This window comes from Takifugu flavidus, chromosome 6 (genome assembly GCF_003711565.1).
Source record: "Takifugu flavidus isolate HTHZ2018 chromosome 6, ASM371156v2, whole genome shotgun sequence".
Taxonomy (NCBI): Eukaryota; Metazoa; Chordata; class Actinopteri; order Tetraodontiformes; family Tetraodontidae; genus Takifugu; species Takifugu flavidus.
In genome coordinates, this window is record NC_079525.1 from 9,222,001 (window position 1) to 9,245,396 (window position 23,396).

Sequence of the window (23,396 nt, forward strand, 5' to 3'; positions counted from 1 at the left end):
GTGGCCTGTTGTTTTCAACAACACAGATGATGCGCCTGTCTTGTTAACAATCCTGGTCAGAGGCAGATCAAACGTCAAAGGTACTTTGTCCATATTTATTATGTCGTCTGGTCCGATGGAGTGTTCTTGTATCTTTGTTTCAACGAATTTATGGAAGTTTTTAATTTTTTCCTGATAGTCAGGGGGGAGTTCCTGACAGAGAGTGGTCCGTGTCCTGATGGACAGGTTTTTACGTTTCATAAATCTGAAACACCATGACGGCCCCGCTTTGAAATTTTCAATATTCATTTCGCGGGTGATTGTTTTGGCTTTAAGTCGGATCTGTACAGTGGATACACCTTGGCCACTTGCTCGCTGTGTGTTCACCCAGTCCTCCAGGACATTTTCAAGTTCAGCCCACCTGCTTTTATGTCCCCTGAAAGCTTTTTTCGACTTTTGGCATTGCATTAGCTCCTCCCGCTGCCGCCTCCAACGTCTCACCATACATTCATTAACACTTGCCAAGACAGAGAGAGCATCTCCTCTCAGTGACAGGTCTCTCCTCTGGACGCATTAGTTGTATGCATAAAACCAAAAAGATGTTCTTGGATGTTATCGTGTGAGCGGAATATGAGCCCACATGCCCGATTCCTTAAAGCAGTTGGCCTGCCTGCTCAGGTTTGCCAGGAAACCAGTGTGCACTCTCATCTTTAACTACCTTTGAACATGCTATACTTCTGTGTCTTAGGTGTGCCAGTAAGGCTTGTGGGAGGGGAGAGCCCCAAGGAAGGCCGGGTGGAGCTCTACATGTCTGGACAATGGGGCACAGTCTGTGATGATGGGTGGACTGATCGTGATGCTGAGGTCATCTGCCGGCAGTTGGGATTCAGGTATGTGTGCCTACTGTTGCGAAAAGATCCTAATTTCTAACATAATTAATTCAGACAATTAAATTGCGACTGGAACATTGGTTTGTAACACAGACTAGAGCAGCTTAGTAGCATTGAAATGATATTCAATATTTTCTGCACACCTGCTAATTGATATTCAAAACTCAAATTAAAAAAGGACATAAATCATACATCACACACGCACACAGTTCATTCTAAAGCCAGCTAACACATGCACTGAAGCACAGGTGAGCTGACATGTCTTTATGCAACTAAGAGAGGGAATTTAAGGGAAGGCTAACTGTCACAATCAATCATTCAATCACAAAGAAATTTACAGGCCACAAATTCATAAATTCTCAATTTGTAATACTAAAGATATTAATTGAAAAACAAATCACCTTTTCATTTATAATGAATTTACACTCTTTGTACCATAAAGAGTAGGGTTACATTTTGAACGAGATGGAAGAGCTAAATTTTATGTGGGTTGAGTAAGTACTCAAAGTGCAACTTTCCTCCTCGTGACTCTCATTTGCAGGCTATGATTCAAACAGAAGGTACAATATTTTCCCAAAGCTCAGTTTTCAGATGTGGAACTGAAATCTGAGCCCTTTCCCTAAACTGAATCCAGATTTGCTACCATTTTAGCAACAACAATAACCTGGCATCTGTCTTATATCACCCCACTTTCTGTGTCTATCATTCATCTCTCCATTTCTCAGTCCTTCTCAGTTTTTACCTCATTCTGTTCATTTTGAACTTAATCTGCAGTGGAAAGACCTTCAGTATTCTACAATAAATTACAATTCCAAAAGCTGTGTTCACTGTATTCTTGTGTGCTCTGCAACTGCTGACGGCCTCTGGCCAGACCTTGTGCTGCCATGCTTTAGTAGAAGCTTTAATTCTGCCCTTTTAGCAGCTCCAAGACAAACACCCCATTAAAGAGCTGGTCAGCTGTTTAGACGACCGAAAATTACATTGTGAACAAGTAAGAAATCACTGAATTCTCTGGGTGACCTCTTAAGACCTCCCTCAGAGACAGCGCCCTTTTCCCCAAACAGGAAACAGATAGATAACAAATACATTAACACAACAAATGGCCACCATTTTCCCATGTGTCATCCCTCTGGGGGTTATTCTCATGCATTAGTCTGGCACCGTTCTGTACAGTAGTTGATCTCCCTCCTGTCTGTGACCGGCAGTGACAAACGGTGATGGCCCCATGGTGTGGAGGTGGAAGTGGTTCACATCCTTTTCTGTCCACCAAATAATACTCTCTGTAAAATAGGTCCACCAACAGTTTAACAATTCATTCTCCACATTCCCACTACGCAAGGCTCGATGTGTGTGGACATGTTTGCATTTCTGTTGCTACAGAACTGTTGCTACAGGATGGTGTCTCTCTTTTTTGCACGCACAGACCCATTTGTATTAGCTGCTTGCTAATCAAAATCAGAAGTGAGGTCATGATAATTGTGTTATGACAGTGCTTTGGGAAGAATGGTGTCACAGCTAGAGAATGTCCAACCATAACATCCATCCCACTATATCATCCTTTCATAGCAAACCCACACACGTAATATAGATTGAAAACTACATTGAACTAAAGAGGAAGAAAGGTCCAACATCCCAAAACAATGGACAGCTGTGGAGTTTTCAACTTTATTATGATGTGTTTTTGGCACATTTCAGGCTGTCCTGTACACATTTCAACCATAAATGGAATTATTGTTACTCGGGTTGATGAACTGTAGGACAGGGTGTTTTTTTTTTACCATGAAAGTCAGGATTAAATAACAAATCACCATCCGTTTAACCTTCGATTCTTTTAGGAAAACTAGTCTTGAGCCTCTTTTTGGAATGTTTAAATCATCATCTACACTTGTAATGTATTTCTGGTGATTTTCATCCTGCCATTTTATGTAATAGTAGAAGTGTGTGTGACCTGTCTGTCGTCCACAGAGGGGTGGCGAAGGCCCGTGTGATGGCATACTTCGGGGCAGGGACGGGGCCCATCCATGTAGACAATGTCAAGTGTAGCGGTGAGGAGCGTTCACTTGCAGACTGCATCAAACAGACACCTGGCACGCACAACTGCCGCCATAGTGAGGATGCAGGAGTCATCTGTGACTACGGGGAATTACAGCCAAGCTACAGAGAGGTCAAAGGTCTGTTTTTCAGTTTTTGACTATTTCCATCCGTGTTGTTTAATCTGTGCACATTGAGAGGCTAAGAACATGTTTAGCAAGTACTTCTGATGCTTCACACTGAAAAAGAATGGCAAACAAAGGACAGAAGAAATCTCCTGAGCTCTGATCATGACAGAAAATCTGGACATATGTTGTGAATGTTTTGAAATAGAGGGTGTTTTTATTGGTGTCACATCAGAGCTGCTATCTGTTCCCAGCACATGTGCTTTTAGTCATACTTCTCTTCACTATGACCAATACCATGTTTCTTTTTTTACTCCTGTTTCATATATTCTCTCTTTGCTAAAGAGTAGCATCATTGTTTCAGGACAGCTAAATGGATGCGTCTGTAATCAAAACACTCAGACACAAGACACACAATCACACGTATTCATTTGAGGCTTTTCTGTCTCTGTCAGATTCTGCCAAAGCAATTTGTGGTCTGCGGCTTGAGCACAGTCGCCAGCGCCGAATCATAGGGGGAGAAAACTCTCTAAGGTAGGCTGGAGGAACTTGGGGGCCAATGGAAGCTCAACGGAAGCCTGCCAGAGCTATATAGAACACACGTTCTCAAGACAAGGAGATGGAAAACAGCTTAAATGAGCATGAATATCAAATTAAATATGACTGTGTCAAGTTGGAGTGCTATATTATGTGTGTGTGTGTGTGTGTGTGTGTTTCTATGCCTGGTTGGGTGTCTCCAGGGGAGGCTGGCCATGGCAGGCTTCCATTCGGTTGCGAGGATCTCGTGGAGATGGGAGGTTGGTGTGTGGAGCAACTCTCATCAACACCTGTTGGGTCCTCACCTCTGCACACTGTTTCAAGAGGTCAGAAGGTTACAGTATCATCACACTGCACGTGCTTTACTTATTTTCTCATGCACACACCAAACAGACCATGCACACCCTGTATATCAAGCACACTAAACGCACCATGTATACGAAACAAACCATATACCCCAAACACACCATGCAGACTTTCAGATGTATATGTGCTCTTTTGCTTCACATGACACAGATCTTTCTCCAATATTCAACCTATAGCAAGTGAGCATAAAAACACACTTGTTTGGGTCAAGAAATACACAGTGGGAGGAAGTTTTATTTGAAACTCCTTCTTCACATGCAAAAACCCCACTTTTCGGGCTTTAATGCACACTGTATGAGGAGGTTTTTGCTAGCCACTAGAAGGAAATCCATCCATCCCCTGATTTCTACAGCAGGGACAGAAAGATAATTGGTGGTAGAAGCACAAAGCCCAGGTTGGACCAGGATCTGATATATACACAGCACAGGTAACATTGTCAGGCCTATTTTTGGCATCTTTGACTGTATGTTTCTTAAAATCGCCATCAGTTTGCTACAACCACTAAAGATTCAAGACTTAGCAGTACCATTTCCTGAGCCATCTTCACACCTTTTCTGTTGCCACATCAGGAACCTTTAAAGCAGACACAGTTAAATCCTCTTTTTTAATGCCATACATTAATGCTTATGTCTGCCATGGCATAAACATTACCATGCTGCATTGTTCATCACTATTAGTATTTATCAATAAGCATAACTTCTTATACAACCATTTAACCAATTCTGTTAAAGAAATCATCTGAATTTGTATTCAAAAATCTCCTCTAGGATGTTTCTGATCCTGTAGTATTGAAAATAAATAGTAAATAACTAATGCTGACCGGCTGCAACTGAGGGGCCCCCACATTACACCAGCAACAGCCTGAATCGTAGATACAGGCAGGATGGATGCATGTTTACACCAAATTCTTAGCCGACCATTTGAACCATCTGACCATCTGTTGCAGCTGAGGTGCAGACCCATCAGGCCAGGAAAGGTTGTTCTGATCTTCTGTTGCCTAGGTTTGGGGAGTCTGTGAATTGTAGCCTGTGAATTGACTTTCCTTTTCTGAGCTGACAGGATTGGCATCGGTGTGGCCTACTGCTGTCAATCTTCTTTAAGGTTCCACATGTTGGGTGTTCTTCATTCTTTGATTGGAACCAGTGGGTATTAGAGTTACTACTTCTATCATCTGAACCTGAGGTACCTCTCTGGGACTAATTGTCTAACTGCCGTTAGACATTAAAAACACCTGATCACCAGGTCATCAGATTCCACCACTGATGTCAGTCATGACACCTTTGAAAAGCAATTTTCTGCATACCTGCAAGAAAAGAAAGATCACGATAATTACATTCAACTTCACCTGCTATTCTAAATAGAAAGCACGCAAGTGAGGGAACAGCCAAAGAAAGACACTCCTGCAATCACGCACAGATATTAAGCTCCTGTCTGCTGGTCCTAAAGTCAAGCACAGACTATTGTGTGTCTAACACATTCATGTCACATTAGCCCTTCTATTCTCAGTCATCATAAGCACATAAACATTGATGTGATGTCATTCTCTCCACATATTAATCCTATTTATAACTTAAAGGTATTTTGCTGAGTGCTTGGCATATTTTCAGCTGTAGTCAACAGCAAGAAGGACAGGTGAGTGATAGCATGAAACATTCTCACTCCATTCAAATCCCGAGTTAATTGTAGATCAGGTCTGATAATCTGAAGTCAACCGGTTTAGCTGGAAGACACTTTGGTGTGTCTTCGTGTGTGTGTTTATGTGTAGATACTTGACATAGTTGGCCGGTCAGCAGTGTTCATAGTCTGCCAGGAAAGTCTCAGCATTCCAGGGTCATGCGATCTTTCCGGAAACACTTCACTAGCTGTAAATGGATGCAGAGGTTTGCCCACCCTTCTCCTTCATATTCACAAATGGAACAGATGATGTTATTCCATGAGTCCTGGAACAGACACCCCCACACAGTGATCGTGTCTACGCTCTGTACACTTTTAGCGTTTCAGACCTTGTTTGTGTATGTGGGTGTATGTGCGTACGTGCGTGCGTCTATATGTGCTTGCATGCATCTGTGTAAAGTGATCTGTCCAGAGTGTATTTCTGATTCCAGAACCTCTGTTGGACAGATGTTTGGATGAATGGATGGAAGACTGGAAGAACAGATGCATGGATGGATGCAAAAATGATGCATGGATGGATGAGTGAATGGAAAGATAAATGATTGGATGCATAGATGGGTGGATGTACAGATAGATGGATGAATGATGGATGCACAGATGGATGGATGGTGACGGACAGATGGATGGATGATGGATGCACAGATGGAAAGATGTACAGGTGGATGTTGGAGTGATGATGCTAGTACTGACAGATAGAGATGTACTAGCAGGTTTAGGTTCTTTCAGTTGTCGCTGGACAATAAGTCCCTGTTCACAGATGATGGATGCTGGATGGTTGGATGCACAGATGGGCAGATGGATGGATGATGGATGCACAGATGGACTGATGCACAGATGGATGTTGGAGTGATGATGCTAGGACTGACAGATAGAGATGTAGCAGGTTTAGGTTCTTTTGGTTGTTGGTGGACAATAAGCCCCTGTTCTCTGGTCTCTTGTATCATCGGTGCATCGACACTTATACTCACCTACGGAAGAACTTGGTCTTCAATATCCTTTGTCAAGCTGTCTTCATCCTTCAACCCTGCAGGTATGGAAACATCACCAAGCAGTATAAAGTCAGAGTGGGGGACTATCACTCTCTGGTCCCTGAAGAATATGAGGAAGAATATGGCGTGGATCAGATTATTCTCCACCCACGTTATAACTACCACAGCAACGATTACGACCTGGCCTTGGTTCACCTGTTGCCGGGGCCACTGGGCCAGATGCCAGGCGAGTGTGCGTCATTTAGTCGACATGTTCTTCCCGTCTGTCTTCCTGTGAAGCGGGAGAGAGTCCTCAAACAGGCCAGCAACTGCCACATCACCGGTTGGGGCGACACAGGTGGGCTTGTGCATGTAGACCTACATCATCTCATGTGTGTGTTACAGGTAGTATCAGAAGCCAGATGCAGCACACAAACAGCACAGGTACAATTAGCAGAAAACTTTATTTGAGACAGTTTCTATTCATACTGAGATCTGCCACCAAACTAATCCTGCAGTAATCCCAACGAAGAGTAATCCACACTTGGATAATCCACCAATGATGGATGAACAAGGAGGAGGCACAGGTGTACTGGGTTAGAATGATGAACAGTGAGCCAGGTGTGCTGGGTTAGACCAGGGGTGGGAAAATCCAGTCCTCGAGGGCCAAATTCAAGACAGACTTTCTATCCCACAGGCACACAACACTTTTACCTGGGGTTCCGCCTCACTTGGCGAAAGTGGTTTCTCCCTGGTAGGATGCAAAACCTGGCTGAATGGAACCCCAGGTGAACGTGTTTACCTGTAGGACAGAAAGTCTGGCTTGAATCTAGCCCTCGAGGACTGGATTTGTCCACCCCTGGGTTAGACCGATGAAAGGGGAGGAGACACAGGTGCAATGGGTTAGACAGATGGACGGGGAGAAGACACAGGTGTGTTGGGTTAAACCAATGAACGGGAAGAAGACACAGGTGTGTTGGATTAGACCAATGAACGGGGAGGAGATACAGGTCTGCTGGGTTAGACGGATGGACGGGGAGGAGACACAGGTGCACTGGGGTCAACAGCTGGACGGGAGGAGACACAGGTGCCCTGGATTGTGCTGGTTAAAGGTGGGGGAGACGATGATGTTTAAATATGGTGTTTTTTTTCCCAAGGCAAAACCTCTAAAAAAACCTTGATCAGGTCACAACTGTGATCTTTTTGTTAATTAGAATAAATTCTTCCCCTCATCAATATCTAAACATCCACCCAGTGCAGTTCGGAGAGGAAGAATATGTTTTTTTCTGCAAATGGTGTTAAAACACTGAATTTTCCTGAAATCTTTCAAAAACAAAGATCTGAAACCAACTCAAGTCAATGACAGAACAACAATGAGAAACAGAGTCATCAAGAATGAAGGACATAATGGAAAAAGATTGATAGCAACTTAAATCCTGATTGTCCTCATTCCCAGTTATTTTTAAATTCATGGATAAATTCGGTGAAAGCGCCATCCACAGGCTTCACACACTTTGACCTCTTCCTCAGGTCGCTCCTACTCCAAGACCCTTCAGCAGGCGGCGCTCTCCCTACTGCCCCGTCGCCTCTGCCAGCAGCATTTCCATGGTGCATTCACAAGCCGCATGCTCTGTGCCGGCAGCATGCATCCAGAGAGGCATGTGGATAGTTGTCGTGGTGACAGTGGCGGGCCACTGGTGTGCCAGCGTCCCGGTGGGGGGTGGGTGATTTATGGTATCACGTCTTGGGGCCACGCCTGCCGGACACAACAGTCACCCGGCGTCTACACCAAAGTGTCTGCCTTCAGCGTATGGATCCAGAAGGTGATTGGACGGATGGACAGACAAGCCATGCAGACATAATCTATGCTAAATAAAGTGGCACAGACGACCTCTGGTTTACCTCCACAGACATTTTCTGTCCATCAGGCAACAAATGACATATTTTGTGGTTAGTGTGTGAATGCCTGCTCATGAATATCAGACTGATCAGTGTTATAAACTGTTATTATTACTGTGTTATAGACATAAGCATAATGAAGAGGAAAACTTTTTTTGCTCGGTTTAGGTCTTTTAGCGTATGTGAAGGATTTGATTTTATCACAACTGAAGGAGTTAATCAAACCCACCTCATCTTCTACCTGCTGTAGCGTTGTGTCTTTAGCTGCAATATTTCTTGCATTTGTTGTTTTCCAACTACATTGTAAAGACAAGGGGCCAAACACATAGCCATTGTAGTAATGGCTGATGTGTAATCTTCAACTCTGTATAGTCAACATTCTCAAGGTGAAATCACTTCACTTCATTTACCGTTTTCTTCTCGTCTTGTTTTTGATCATCTCCATTGTGTTGCTAATTGTTTTAATGGGAAGACACACACCACATGTCTTAGTCAACTTGCAACTCATAAGCTTTCCAAAGAAAAATGGCTTTGGTGTTTTTGTATCACAGTAACAGTTTTGACGTATCAGGTTAATGAAGCAACTGTTATTAACAAGATGAAGGAGGACAAACTAGTGGCTGAATAATACCCAGGTGATGTCAGCCTCTTCTGGCAGTTCTCATGTTTGAGTGTGTCTCTTGTGTCTTCTTGTAAAAAATAATCTACTTATTTAAATACATATTTTTGTTAATGTCGTTGCACTTTATCTGACCTATTCCGACATTTGTCGGGTGTGTATGTACAGTCAGACTCATGCACACTGTCAACAGCAGCAACCTCACTGATGAGGCAGCATCATCTCAGAGTGGACCAACTTGAATCAATGAAAAGGCTGACGAGGAATAAAACATCAACATAATGTAAAAGAAGATGTCTTTCAACAAATTATGTATTCATTTTTCAATGGAAAGTGTTTGGTTCCCCCAACAAGAGGGTTTTGGGTGCTACTGTAGCTCTCACTTCTTTTGAATCATTAAATGAAAGACTAATGTATGAAGCACAATGCAAAACTTGATAACTTGATATGCTGCCACTGTACCTCTCCTCTCTTCCTACTGTCCACCAATCTCTTGCTTTTCAACAAGTACAATAAAGTTGTACAATGATGGTAATGAAACCATGTTAAATATGTAAGTACTTGTAAACTATACAGGCAGAAGATATGTATTCAGTAAAGCGAGGTTAAACCAAGAAAATTAGCGCGTCAGCTAATGCTCGTATACATTTATTCATCGGGGTTTGTTGTTTTTTTTAAATGTATTTTTGGTTTTGCTCCACTCTGGACAAATGTTGTAAATGAGCCTTTCGACTGAGGGCGCCATCCAGCGGCCATAATCACACAGTGCAACATTCATTTAGATTTATCAAATGCAATAACATCTCCTGTAACTGATCAAAAGATTGTAATTACTTTTATTCCTGTCTGTGGCTGAACAGATCCTAGAGCTCTCAAATATGTTTGCACTAAATCTGAGAGACTTACTGAGCCCATTTCATGTCGTGTTGCTTCAGTTATGTCAAATGTTTCCTTTAACATTTACTGTAGCACACTGGAGCAACAGATCTAAACTCAACAGCCTGACACAGCCAACTTGGCTGCTACGTATGGTGAAGAAAGACACAGGCTAAGTTGAAATGGACAAACATAATAATAAACTAAAGATAATTGTGCTTTGGAAGGGTGATGCAGTGGTTCAATAGTTTTAAAAACAAACTGGCAGGGTCCTCAAAGTGGTAACCTGCCAGTCTGCCAAGAGAGTGAAAATCAGCCATGGTGCTGACACTCAATCAAGGAGAGAAATGTCAGAAGGTCACAGTCATTCTCCAGCAGCAAAGTCAACCAAAAGACTGAGCGAAAGACCAGACGTCCACAGTTTGAGCCTTGATTAACCATCGAAGGGAGGAACACACACACTTTTGTCGTGATCCCATTTGAACACGTTTCAAAAGCTGTGGTTTCCATCACATTTTACTCAATCTGTAAATCTGTTATTGATTTGGTCCGTTATTGCTGTTACCACTTTTCAGTAGTGGTACAGTGTTGTGTTGTGTTGTAGTGAGGTGAGGTGTTGCGCTGTCATGCATTGTATTGTGACGTGTTGTGTAACAGCACAATCAACGTGTGGCAGGATGTTTACAGTGTCCCTAGGACGTGTGTGTAGCCTGAATGTGATGAAGTGGTTTCTCTTTGTAGTTTTAGCAGATATTTGATGCAGCTGCTCGTCCAACTGAGCCACATGCGTCTCAAGCGCCCCCAGGCTCACCTTGGTTTTCTCAGAGATTAACAAGAGGCTGAGCCTTCACTTGTTTTCACTGGTTTTTAATGTTGGATTCTGGGTTTGACATTAAGGTTTGTTTGTTTTTGCCTTCAAACTGAAGATCGGTGGTTTAAAAAAAACGATACAAGGAAATACAAATGATGCAGAAAAAAGGCAGTTACAGCAACTATGATGGGAAGGAGTTTGGGAGATTTCTTGAGTTTTGTCCAGTTGTCCTTCCACATAGTCCTCATGCTGACATCACCAGTGGACATGAAATCCATCTTGAACTTTTCTTGGGGCTTTAGTTTCAGTCCTGTGTGAGGGCCACAGCAAAGCCAGCTGAAATTGGCCACAATGAATTAGAAAGGAATTGCTTTTAACTCAGGGGGAGTCTTAGAGAACCTCATGTCAGAAAGACCATGAACAGCTGACCAGCGCCGTTTTGCTATTACAAAATGGAACTTCAAAATAAAAGCAGCATGTGGCACTCAAAGGAGTTTAGAACATGGTTTAGGTGGTGTCATCACCCTAGCCCCTCCACCTTTCCCAGAGCTGTCCTGCTCCTCAGTTCATTGCTTTCTTCTCTGCCTTTTCATGACATCTGCTTCCTTCAGCAGCTTCACAGCTCCAAGCTGAAACAAGTACTGAAGGCCTTGATTTCATTTAAGGGTACCCAAAAAAGGCCTCAGGGGTCCTGATCCTGATTCTCATCAACCTCTGATCTTTGACCTCATGACTTTAGCTTCGGCTTACGGGTGCAAAGCTTATCTAACCTTCAGAAAGAGGGAGAGAGAGAGGGGATGGAAAAGAAAATAGGGATGAGGGAAAGGATGTGAGGTGGGAGAATAATTATTTGTCACAATTTTGTTTTTCTTCATTGCAGTAAAAGGTCAGGAAGGACTGTACCATGGTTCCATCCTGGTTTGTTTATGAGACATTACCTATTCTACTGTATGTCACTTGAATATTACCGGTATATATGTAGAAGATGATCAATGCTGCTGACCTTCTGAAGCTCTTCTCTGAGCCAGGAGGGAAGTGGCAATCCAAGGCGATGCAGCAGCTTTGACAGCTCCACATTGTGTTCCCTGTAGTATTTGGACAGGTACGCATGTGCCTGAGGGGAAAAAGGTCGGGCACACAAAGATGTGAAGGGCAGAAAGACCAGAACAAAAGAAACCACATCAAATGTGAGGGCATTTAGTACAAAGTGGGTGGATCTTAAGCCATTAAAGAGGATGGAAAAACCTTTGTCAAATCTTTTCATTCTTTGTTTTCTCAATAGGCAGTTAAATTATAGTTCACATTAGCAGCTAAGATTTGTGAGAAATATAGACTGTTGTCATCTTAAACCAGAGTCTTGACTTTGATGTCAGGAGCTGCAGACCCCCCAAACCACCCACAATTTGGGGCTTTGTGGCATGACTTTGATTTAGGTGTGTGCTGTTTCTATCACTGTGTCATTTTTCCTCATTGGCCAGAACTGGAGGAGGAGCATGGTACCTGTGGCTCCATGGGGGGGTATTTTCTCCCTTTACTCTTTCCCAAACATTTTGTTCTTCCTCCCTCGAGGAGCTGGCACCAAAAGCCCTTCTGAGGATCAAACCTGAGGGAAGAAGAAAACAGCAGCGCCCAGGAGTGAAATAACCTGACAGAAAAAATAAATTAAACTTCTTTGTTTCTTGATTATTAAACAGTCTTTCTTCTACCCTTAACCAGGAGCCACCATCAGCAGTGCATGTGACAGCCTTCACAGGCATGGAGAAGGAAGATGACATGGCCAATAAACACAGTAAATGTACAGTATATTGCCAAGGTTACTATACTGTATATGAATGTTGATATGTACAATGTGGACACCAGTCTACATAAACTATAGATAGACGGAGGAAAAGACAATTGTTACTGCTAATAGTAGCAGCCGTGTGGGTTGGATGGAGAGATGCAAATAATGGGCCAGATTCACGAAGCGTTCTTACGAACTAATTTGTTCTTAAGTCCCACTTACGAACAGTTTACGAAGATTGTGGCATTCACCAATTTCTTCTTATCCTGGATTTATTCGTAGGTAAGAACAAATCCTACGAACACTCAGGAGTACTCTTGCGCACATTTCAGTGCCGACATGTTGGCATGGTTGTGTTTTCTTCTCTTGTGCAGTTCAATAAAATTCAACATTACAATGATAATTCTGTCATATTTATTTATTTATTTCCTATTTTTGGTGATTTACGGAGAATTTTAAAATTACGTAAATGTGCCAATGACTTAACATTAATCAACCAAATTGGAAACCATGCCAAAACTGTCTTTTTATTTGATTTTATCTTGATTTATTTTATTAGGGGATCGAGGATATGCCCTGGCTCCCTGGTTGTTGACACCACTGACCAACCCTCAGACTCCACAGGAGTTTTATTCAATCAGATGCATGCGCGCAGTCGCTCCACCATTGAACGCACCATCGGCATGTTAAAGGGGCGCTGGATGTGTTTGGACACAGAGCCACAACCCCGTGAGGATGTGCGTCCTGACGCAATGATGGGGCCAGACTGCAGGCATGCGGTTCACGTTCGAGCGCGATTAATTGCCCGTTTGTGAATAAAATGCATTATTGTCACAATCCGAGCACAGCTTTTACACGTTTATTGTTTTTACATTCTTCTTTTTTTTTACATTCTCGTTGATTTCTTTAAGCGTGTTGGCTATAGTCATCAGGGTTGAGGCAATTTTATCAAGCGTGTTAGCCATCCTTTCTTGATTGTTCAACTCGGCGTCAGAAATCAGGCGTGGAGAGGCAAGCTTTGGGCATTTCGCTTTGGGCATTTGGCTGCTTTTTGCTCTGTCTACAGGGTCCTGCTGCAGTTCCTTTTATGGGCATTAGTGGGCGGTGATTTATGCTAATCATATGTTAATTAGACTCACCTGGCACGCGCTTTCAATTTACGAACAGATGGCATTCATCAATCTAAGAACACAGCTGCGAACAATTCTGGGGCTAACGAACGCGTTGATGAATCCGACGTAGGGTTTTCTTAAAAAACTTCTTAATAACAACTTAAGAAAGAATCTAAGAAGATTCTTAAGAACATATTGGTGAATGAGGCCCATTGTTCTTTATGTGCATCAGTGGGAGAACAAAAGTTAGTTTGAGTCTCCCCTTCAGTCAGCTCTGACATGACAGGCGGAGGGAAGGAAGAAGAGGGGGATTAAATAAAAGGCTGCAGTCTTGAGGATCTGTCTGGCTGCTGTCATGTTAGAAGAATGGAAAAGAGAAAAGAGAGATTAAGCTTTCGTGGACCCAATGCACAACGCCATGATGCACGTGCACAATATAGCACCCAAACATGCACGATGTTTCTCTATGAATTTCTTTACAATTTGTATTCAATTTGTATTCGTGAGGGCTTGTGTAGATAGAGGTGCTCTCTGGCCAAAAGTCTTTCTACAGGTTCCACGGCTCTCAGAGCAGATTTCTCTCTGATAAACTCTTTCAATGGCCATTGCAAACCTCAAAAGAATGAATGAATAAATAAATAAAATAGTGTTTAAGTCATCCAATTTTAAAATGTTTTGGTGGAACATGGACATACATTACTAAGATAATTTATTTTATGTTTACTGCATGTCATCCTTGTTCTTTGTTTTATAAAAACAACATGAATCCTTCCATCAGGGATGCAGCCTTTTCTTCATTTTGAACTATCAAAATCACTTTGGTTGCCTTTCTTGTGACCACATAACACAGCTGATTCTTTCATTCTGCTCTGGAAATGCAGGGAGTTCCTGTCTGAAAGCAAGTCAAACATGGGAGCTGAACACTCAGTTGACCAACCTTTACCACTAGATTTCAGGATTTGTAGAAGTTTAGCCATAAAAATCAAGCAGGCGTGAGTAAAAGCTGTTTTGAAACCCAGTTAAGTTAGTGGACAGGCAGTAACAGACAGACATCAAGAGAGGCTCACGTGAGAGCTTGGGAGTAGTTGAGGTGAGGAGTCACTCCCAGGAACTTTTGGACCTCATCCATCACTGTTGCAGGATCAGTTCTCAGCTGATGGCCATCGATGATCAGAACCTACAAACATACTCATACTGTACTGGTGCTCGCTCAATCAATCAATCAATCAATCAATCAATCAATCAATCAATCAATCAATCAATCAATCAATCAATCAATCAATCCATCAATCCATCCATCCATCCATCCATCCATCCATCCATCCATCCATCCATCCCAAGGGCTGAGCCCCAACAAGCAACAATACAATACACTCCAGCAAAATACTAGTATAGAAACTGAAACCAAGCAATCCATAAAGTCATTTCTGGCCCCTACATGTTAAATGTTTAGTTAACAAAGATCAGAAAAAACACCTCCATCCTTCCTTTCTTCGGGAGCAACATATAATTGGTACCTAAATGCACTTGCTCTAAATAACTCTGTTTCCTTAAACATCTGTCCTTCATTTGGATAGGGTACATTTCATACTTTAATTTGTGTTGTTTTACTACATTTAGCCACTAGGTTGTGTTGTTCTCTATCTTTTCTTTTGTTTCTCCAGACGAGTTGGCCTGGTTTACCTGGTTAGCGTGGTAGTAGGTAAGCCACCTCTCAAGGTGCGTGGAGTAAAGACCCGGGATGAGACAGCGGCTCTGGAGGGAGCGCAGGGATCCTGGAGCTCCAGGTTTGGCACTGATGACATCAAAGAAGGTGAACTGCAAGGCTGCGTGATCCTCGTGAGCCCTTTGGTGCTGGGAAAGACAAGGACATAATGTTTGAGCTGTGGCGTTATGAGAATTCATGTCTCATTGCTCAAATACATTTGGGATCCTAAAGGATGTGGTGACATTTTCTACATTGAGACTTTCCAGATAAATCAGGCCAATTGTTACTGCTCCGTAGACTGGACAGACTCTTAGTTTAAGAACTCATGAGTGGTGCTGTGCACTACCTGATACCAGCTGTAGGCTCTGTCAGAGGGGTTGATGAGCAAGGTGATGATCTTGGCCTTGGGCAGAAGGGCAGCAGCTCGCTGTGGGGCCTCCTCAGAGGGGAAATAGTTTGCGCTCTTCTCAAAAAGAAAGTCCGTGGTCATATTAGAGGACACGGGGAAAAAGTCCATGTACCTGAGACCGTAGGCAAAAGGGGAATACAATGTTTTCAAAGTCTCAAAGTTTCAAAGTTAATCTGTGTGTGAACAACTCGCCTGAAGTGAACCCATAATTTCAATTGTGCCTTACTGAGAGTTTTTGGATGACTGTGGAAGCAGCACCAGATGCATCTGCACCATCTAAGTATCCCATTTATGGGTAAATTTACAGAACCATATGTCTGTTGGCTTATGTTTGCAGGCTTAAAAATTCATTTAGAAAACTGATTTTGAGTCCTAAATGTATCAGTGAAGACAACAAGACACATTCAGTCACTCATAGCCATGAAAAAAGGGTTGTAATGTCAGGGGTTTGGGGTTGTGTCAGTCATTGTGCTGTAGGGGGTGGTGTGGGGCACAATTGGTTACAGCTGGCACTGCTGGCAGGCACACCTGTAGGCAATTTACATTGGGCTGCCTATTTAAGCAGGTTGCGCCTGCCTGTCAGTGCCAGGGTGTCTGTTTGTGTTGTGAGGGTGTTTGTTCGGGTTCCCTCGTCGTGTGTTGGATCTGCGGTCCTGGAGGACTGCTTCTGTTCCTGAGTTCTCTGCAGTCCTGGAGGACTGCTTCTGTTCTGAGTTCTCTGCAGTCCTGGAGGACTGCTTCTGTTCCGAGTTCTCTGCGGTACTGGAGGACTGCTGTTCCTGAGTTCTCTGCAGTCCTGGAGGACCGCTTCGGTTCCCGAGTTTCCTGTTGCCCTGGAGGGCCACTTCTGTTCCCGAGTTTCCTGTGGCCCTGGAGGGCCACTTCTGTTCCCTGTGCTCGGCTGTCCTGGAGGGCTGCCCGCGTCTTCCTTGTGTTGCTCCCCTTCCCCCGTAAATAAAACCTTGTGACTATTTTACTACTGTGTCCTGGCCTGCGTTCGGGTCCTGTTCACCCCCCTCCATGACAGAACACCCTGGCCAGTGTGGACCCGGCGGGTCAGGATGCAGTGGAGCTAAAGACACAACCCCTCCCTTCCCCTTCCCTGACAGTAACCTTCCCCGTCGCCCACTTTGATGGTCCTTGTAGGGCGCCAGGAGGCGCCCGTTGAGGGGGGGGTAATGTCAGGGGTTTGGGGTTGTGTCGGTCATTAATGTCAGGGTTTTGGGGTTGTGTTGGTCATTGTGCTGTAGGGGGTGGTGTGGGGCACAATTGGTTACAGCTGGCACTGCTGGCAGGCACACCTGTAGGCAATTTACATTGGGCTGCCTATTTAAGCAGGTTGCGCCTGCCTGTCAGTGCCAGGGTGTCTGTTTGTGTTGTGAGGGTGTTTGTTCGGGTTCCCTCGTCGTGTGTTGGATCTGCGGTCCTGGAGGACTGCTTCTGTTCCTGAGTTCTCTGCAGTCCTGGAGGACTGCTTCTGTTCTGAGTTCTCTGCAGTCCTGGAGGACTGCTTCTGTTCCGAGTTCTCTGCGGTACTGGAGGACTGCTGTTCCTGAGTTCTCTGCAGTCCTGGAGGACCGCTTCGGTTCCCGAGTTTCCTGTTGCCCTGGAGGGCCACTTCTGTTCCCGAGTTTCCTGTGGCCCTGGAGGGCCACTTCTGTTCCCTGTGCTCGGCTGTCCTGGAGGGCTGCCCGCGTCTTCCTTGTGTTGCTCCCCTTCCCCCGTAAATAAAACCTTGTGACTATTTTACTACTGTGTCCTGGCCTGCGTTCGGGTCCTGTTCACCCCCCTCCATGACAGAACACCCTGGCCAGTGTGGACCCGGCGGGTCAGGATGCAGTGGAGCTAAAGACACAACCCCTCCCTTCCCCTTCCCTGACAGTAACCTTCCCCGTCGCCCACTTTGATGGTCCTTGTAGGGCGCCAGGAGGCGCCCGTTGAGGGGGGGGTAATGTCAGGGGTTTGGGGTTGTGTCGGTCATTAATGTCAGGGTTTTGGGGTTGTGTTGGTCATTGTGCTGTAGGGGGTGGTGTGGGGCACAATTGGTTACAGCTGGCACTGCTGGCAGGCACACCTGTAGGCAATTTACATTAGGCTGCCTATTTAAGCAGGTTGCGCCTGCCTGTCAGTGCCAGGGTGTCTGTTTGTGTTGTGAGGGTGTTTGTTCGGGTTCCCTCGTCGTGTGTTGGATCTGTGGTCCTGGAGGACTGCTTCTGTTCCTGAGTTCTCTGCGGTCCTGGAGGACTGCTTCTGTTCCGAGTTCTCTGCGGTCCTGGAGGACTGCTTCTGTTCCGAGTTCTCTGCGGTCCTGGAGGACTGCTTCTGTTCCGAGTTCTCTGCGGTCCTGGAGGACTGCTTCTGTTCCGAGTTCTCTGCGGTCCTGGAGGACTGCTTCTGTTCCGAGTTCTCTGTGGTCCTGGAGGACTGCTGTTCCTGAGTTCTCTGCAGTCCTGGAGGACCGCTTCGGTTCCCGAGTTTCCTGTTGCCCTGGAGGGCCGCTTCTGTTCCCGAGTTTCCTGTGGCCCTGGAGGGCCGCTTCTGTTGCCGAGTTTCCTGTTGCCCTGGAGGGCCACTTCTGTTGCCGAGTTTCCTGTTGCCCTGGAGGGCCACTTCTGTTCCCGAGTTTCCTGTGGCCCTGGAGGGCCGCTTCTGTTCCCTGTGCTCGGCTGTCCTGGAGGGCTGCCCGCGTCTTCCTTGTGTTGCTCCCCTTCCCCCTTGTGACTATTTTACTACTGTGTCCTGGCCTGCGTTCGGGTCCTGTTCACCCCCCTCCGTGACATGTTTATAATCTCAATGGTTACCTCTGTTTTAGCTCACGAAAAGGTGTGTGTGTGTGTGTGTGTGTGTGTGTGTGGTGTGTGTGTGTGTGTGTGTGTGTGTGTGTGTGTGTGTGTGTGTGTGTGTGTACCAATCAATTCCTTTTTGGTAGTTATTGGTATTGAAGAACTGAACCTCTTCGTAAGTCTTTGGACTGGGGAAGTTACTGGATATGGAAGGATGCATGAGCAGGAAGAGATAAAGAGCTGTCGTCCCTGGAAGAAAAGACATAATTCACAACTGGCTTGTTAATTCTGCTCTCTCTCTCTCTCTCTCTCTCTCTCTTCTCTCTCTCTCTCCTCTCTCTCTCTCTCTCTCTCTCTCTCTCTCTCTCTCTCTCTCTCTCTCTCTCTCTCTCTTCCCTTTGCCAAATTTATATCTTGCTGAGAGTACACTTTGCATGTGCATGCACGTTGGCTTGTTTGCATCTGCCAAGCTCACAGGCCTCCTCATCAAATGATTCCAAATGGTGTTGGCCCTCCGTGGCGGTCGTGTGTCCTCACACACACGCTGGTGTACCCTGTTGCGCTGCCCAGCTCCCACATCCAGCTCTCCCCTCTGCTCCCACAAAAGCTTGATCATGTTACACAGAACAGCTACAGCAGTGCAACCTCCTCATCTTAGATGTGGTTAATAATCAGAACTTTGAATAGATGGGACTCCTGGCAACACATCAGGGTATCTTCATGGATCTAAATAACATTCGAATTTGATCTTTAATTATCCTCTTTTGTTTGTGAGACAAAGGGCAGGTCTCCATGGCTCAATGCCACATTTCCCTGCCCTTTTGCTTCCCAACATGAGAAAGGGTGCATTAGGATGTTTTTCTGTTGTTTTGCATGTAATTGTTGGTCTATGTGTGTCTTACCTGTTTTCTGAGGTCCTACAACCATGAACTTGGGTAACCTGTCACAGGTTTTTTCTTTAGACCAGATGTCTTTGTGCCGCTTGTCATCACATGGATTCTACAGAATCACAGGTGAGAAGGGAGGAAATTCGTTCATAGCAGCATAAATAGCTATAAAAGCATATCAAGCTATGCACATTTGTTCATTGTATAGGGTTTACTGAACCAGATTACCGGTACATATTTTGTCCTAAAAGGAAAATATAAGCATCCTGTTTGTTTTGAGCGTGAAGCTCAAGTAAGATGTGCACATCTCTTTCAACACAACATGTAAAAACCTAAATAATAACAGTCACAAAAAGAGTCACATAAACACCCTCACTTGAGTCAGTCCACCCAAAATTCCACTGTTTTTTGACCAACTCAGTGTTATTATATGTTCATAGTCTGTAGTGAAGGTGCTCCTCTCACTGGTGGAGAGTCCTCACAATAACTGCCCGGGACAAAAGAAGACAAGAGTAGACAAGTTGGGATAAATACCCATGCAAACACACCTGCCAGAGGGGGTTCCTTTGTTCAGGAAAAAGCTGGAAGTACTTGTGAGCAAGTTGCAAAGGTGGGAGAGTGTGGAGTTCCAGGTTTGTCCATGAGTGAAGAAAGGAAGCCAGGTGGACAAATGTGTACAGACCCAGCCGATCGTTGCCATAGTTGGACAGGTGGGTCATGAAAATACTGATCTGAAGAAGAGAGAAGGCAAAAAAAAAACATCAAGAAAGATATATGTACATTTTGTATTTTACATTCTCATTCTTCAGCCTCCAAGTTGGAAAATCAAAGAAGGGAGAGTCAACTGTTCCTACTGTGGAAAACAAAGATCATTTCTCATCTCTGGTGCTGTTAGCATCATTAACAGTCCAGCTAGCCTGTGTCCTCTTGTCATTTCTAAATTTATATTGTGCAGACTGACAAGAGTTAAACCATAAATCCTTGCTCCTGGAGGCACACACCCTGCCTCCGGGAGCAAGGATTTATGGGATACACCAGGTCCAGGGACATGTCTTTATGTGCTGCTGACCAGGGCACCGTTGATTTAACCTGAAATAACTCAATGTGTTTCCGTGTCATGTCTCACTGGTTTTAATGTTTGTCTCTTTTATCATTCAAATCAAATCAAATCAATCTTTATTTATATAGCGTCTTATACAATCAAAATTGTTTCAAGGCGCTTTCCAGAATCCCAGGGCCTAACCCCAGACAAGCAACAGTGGCAAGGAAAAACTCCCCTTTAACAGGAAGAAACCTTGAGCAGGACCAGGCTCATGTAGGGGGACCCTCCTGCTGATGGCTGGCTGGGTAAAGAGAGAGGAGAGGAGAGGAGAGGAAACCATGACCCAGTGGGGTGACAGAGGCCTGTCAGGTGATCATGTTTCCGGACCCCGGCAGCCTTGGCCTATAACAGCATAGCTAAGATGTTAACCTATTTATTAGATGACCCCTTAAGTATGATAATTTGTCTGTCTATAATAGTAACTGGAACTACAGAATTAGTAACAATAAGCTTTTTCAAAGAGGTAGGTTTTAAGCCTAATCTTAAAGGTAGTGATGGAGTCAGCCTCCCGTACCTGGACAGGGAGCTGGTTCCATAGCAGGGGGGCCTGGTAGCTAAATGCTCGGCCCCCCATTCTACTCCTAGAAACTCTGGGAACCACAAGTAGACCAGCATTCTGAGAGCGGAGCGGTCTATTGGGCTGGTAAGGTATCACTAGCTCCTCCAGGTAGGATGGAGCTAGGCCTCTGAGGACCTTGTAGGTCAAAAGAAGGGTTTTAAAAATTATTCTAAATTTAACGGGCAGCCAATGAAGAGATGCCAGTACAGAAGTTATGTGATCTCTTTTGTCAATACCTGTCAGAACTCTGGCTGCAGCATTTGGGATCAGCTGGAGGCTTCTTAAAGAGTTGTTTGGACACCCTGATAATAAAGAATTTCAATAGTCCAGCCTGGAAGTAACAAATGCATGGACTAACTTTTCAGCATCATGCCGCGTCAGTAGCTTCCTGATCTTTGTGATGTTTCTCAAGTGGAAAAAGGCACTTCTAGAGACTGTTTTAATGTGTGAGTTGAAGGAGAGATTTTGGTCAAAAGTTACTCCTAGACTCCTCACAGAGAGACTAGATGTTAATGAGATACCATCTAGAGTGAACATGTGATCTAATCTATCCCTGAGAGGTTCAAGACCAAACACCATGACCTCAGTTTTTCCTGAGTTAAGGAGGAGGAAATTTGAAGACATCCAGGACTTTATGTCTTTAAGACAGGTCTGGAGCTTCACTAACTTCTCTGTCTCCTCTGGTTTCATGGATAAATGTGTCATCAGCATAACAATGAAGATTTATCCCATGCTGCCGAATAATGTTCCCTAAAGGAAGCATGTCCAATCTGAAGAGGATTGGTCCAAGTACAGAACCTTGAGGAACTCCGTGGCTAACCCTACAGAATGAGGAGGGAACACCATGGACATGAGCAAACTGGTATCTATCAGATAAATATGATCTAAACCAGTCTAGTGTTATCCCTTTAATCCCAATCACATGTTCCAGTCTATGTAACAGGATGCTGTGATCAACTGTATCAAAAGCAGCACTGAGGTCCAGCAGAACCAGCATAGAGACCAGTTCATGATCTGAAGCTATAAGAAGATCATTAGTAACTTCAAGAATTGCTGTTTCTGTGCTGTGATGAGCTCTAAAGCCTGACTGAAACATCTCAAACAGGCTGTTTCTCTGCAGGTGCTGCAGTAACTGAGTCACCACCACCTTCTCAAGAACTTTAGAGATAAAAGGAAGGTTGGATATTGGCCTATAATTTGCAACAGGATACAACAGGATCCAGTAATGTTTTTTTAAGCAACGGCTTAATCACTGCCACCTTGTAGGACCGGGGTACATAACCTGTCACTAAAGAACCATTGATCTGGTCCAGGATAGAACTGCCTATCAATGGTAAAACATCCTTCAACAGGTGTGTTGGGATGGGATCTAAAAGACACGTGGTGGTCTTGGATTTCTGAATTAGCGATGACGCCTCAGAAAAATATATAGGGCTGAAGGAGTTGATCATTTATTGATAATATAACCTTTCAAAATGTGGCACTCTCAGGAATTCAACAGCAAGATCAACAACTAGATCAACAACTGGATCAACAATGGTGGTTTTTGCTCCACATAGATACAAACTACCCTCCCAAAGTCTTTGTCCATGCTGGTACAGGGACTGTCCACACTTCCATGCTGATCAAAGACACAAGCTTAGATAACTTCTACAGTCAAATCCAAATGCATTCCCCAATGAGGGCCAGTGCACCCATCCCGCACTTGTGCTCACTGAGCCCAGGTGGCCTGGCCTGTTCTATGGATAGAACATCAGCAGATGTTAAACACCAGAGTGGGACACCTGTGGAGGGGCCACCTTAGAGGCCTCATCACTGCAACAATGGTCAGTTTGGAGCATCACTCTCAAAGATGGCTGTAATTAAATCTGACAGCACAAACGTCCCTTCGCATTAGCAGGTTATTTTTCTACCATCTCATCAGCTGATAATTATCATCATGATAAATACAACTCAGAGAACACAGGAGAACACAATTTAAAACAAGCTAATACACATTAACACAAGTGAACACATGGTGAACACAGGTAAACACAAATGAGCACAATATAACCCAAGTTAACACAATTGAACACAAGTAAACACAAATGAAGACAAGTGAACACAAGAAAACACAGGTCACCACAAGTGAACATAAGTGAACACAAGTACACAAGTGAACACAAGTAAACACGAGTAAACAGCGGTGAAACACAAGCAAGTCTGAAACAAGATAAAAATTAAAAAAGGTGTTTTTTGCTTCAAACTGGAGGTGTGTAAACAAAAAAATACCAAAGTT

At 44.2% G+C, this 23,396-nt stretch overlaps 2 protein-coding genes across 14 annotated transcripts in view; one reads left to right on the forward strand and one right to left on the reverse strand.

Moving 5' to 3' along the window:
* prss12 (serine protease 12) overlaps positions 1–12,961 on the forward strand; it is a 24,109-nt gene extending 11,148 nt beyond the window's left edge. For 6 of the 10 annotated variants that reach the window (XM_057035890.1, XM_057035891.1, XM_057035892.1 and 3 more), the window contains 6 exons: positions 728–869; positions 2,835–3,040; positions 3,481–3,559; positions 3,766–3,888; positions 6,633–6,928; positions 8,101–12,961. In XM_057035890.1, the coding sequence (XP_056891870.1) occupies positions 728–869; positions 2,835–3,040; positions 3,481–3,559; positions 3,766–3,888; positions 6,633–6,928; positions 8,101–8,432 (1,178 nt within the window). In that variant the 3' untranslated portion in view covers positions 8,433–12,961. Of the gene's footprint in view, positions 1–727; positions 870–2,834; positions 3,041–3,480; positions 3,560–3,765; positions 3,889–6,548; positions 7,628–8,100 lie in introns of those variants that run through there. The other 4 variants (XR_008951031.1, XR_008951030.1, XM_057035897.1 and 1 more) reach the window with 4 other exon arrangements.
* Positions 10,816–23,396, reverse strand: part of ndst3 (N-deacetylase/N-sulfotransferase (heparan glucosaminyl) 3) — a 52,563-nt gene continuing 39,982 nt past the window's right edge. For 2 of the 4 annotated variants that reach the window (XM_057035852.1, XM_057035851.1), the window contains exons 8-16: positions 20,006–20,188; positions 19,473–19,569; positions 18,696–18,819; positions 15,725–15,899; positions 15,354–15,524; positions 14,738–14,847; positions 12,276–12,378; positions 11,779–11,889; positions 10,816–11,111 (exon numbers count right to left, since the gene is read on the reverse strand). In XM_057035852.1, coding sequence (XP_056891832.1) covers positions 11,031–11,111; positions 11,779–11,889; positions 12,276–12,378; positions 14,738–14,847; positions 15,354–15,524; positions 15,725–15,899; positions 18,696–18,819; positions 19,473–19,569; positions 20,006–20,188 — 1,155 coding nt within the window. In that variant the 3' untranslated portion in view covers positions 10,816–11,030. Of the gene's footprint in view, positions 11,546–11,778; positions 11,890–12,275; positions 12,379–14,737; positions 14,848–15,353; positions 15,525–15,724; positions 15,900–18,695; positions 18,820–19,472; positions 19,570–20,005; positions 20,189–23,396 lie in introns of all 4 variants that reach the window. The other 2 variants (XM_057035853.1, XM_057035854.1) reach the window with 2 other exon arrangements.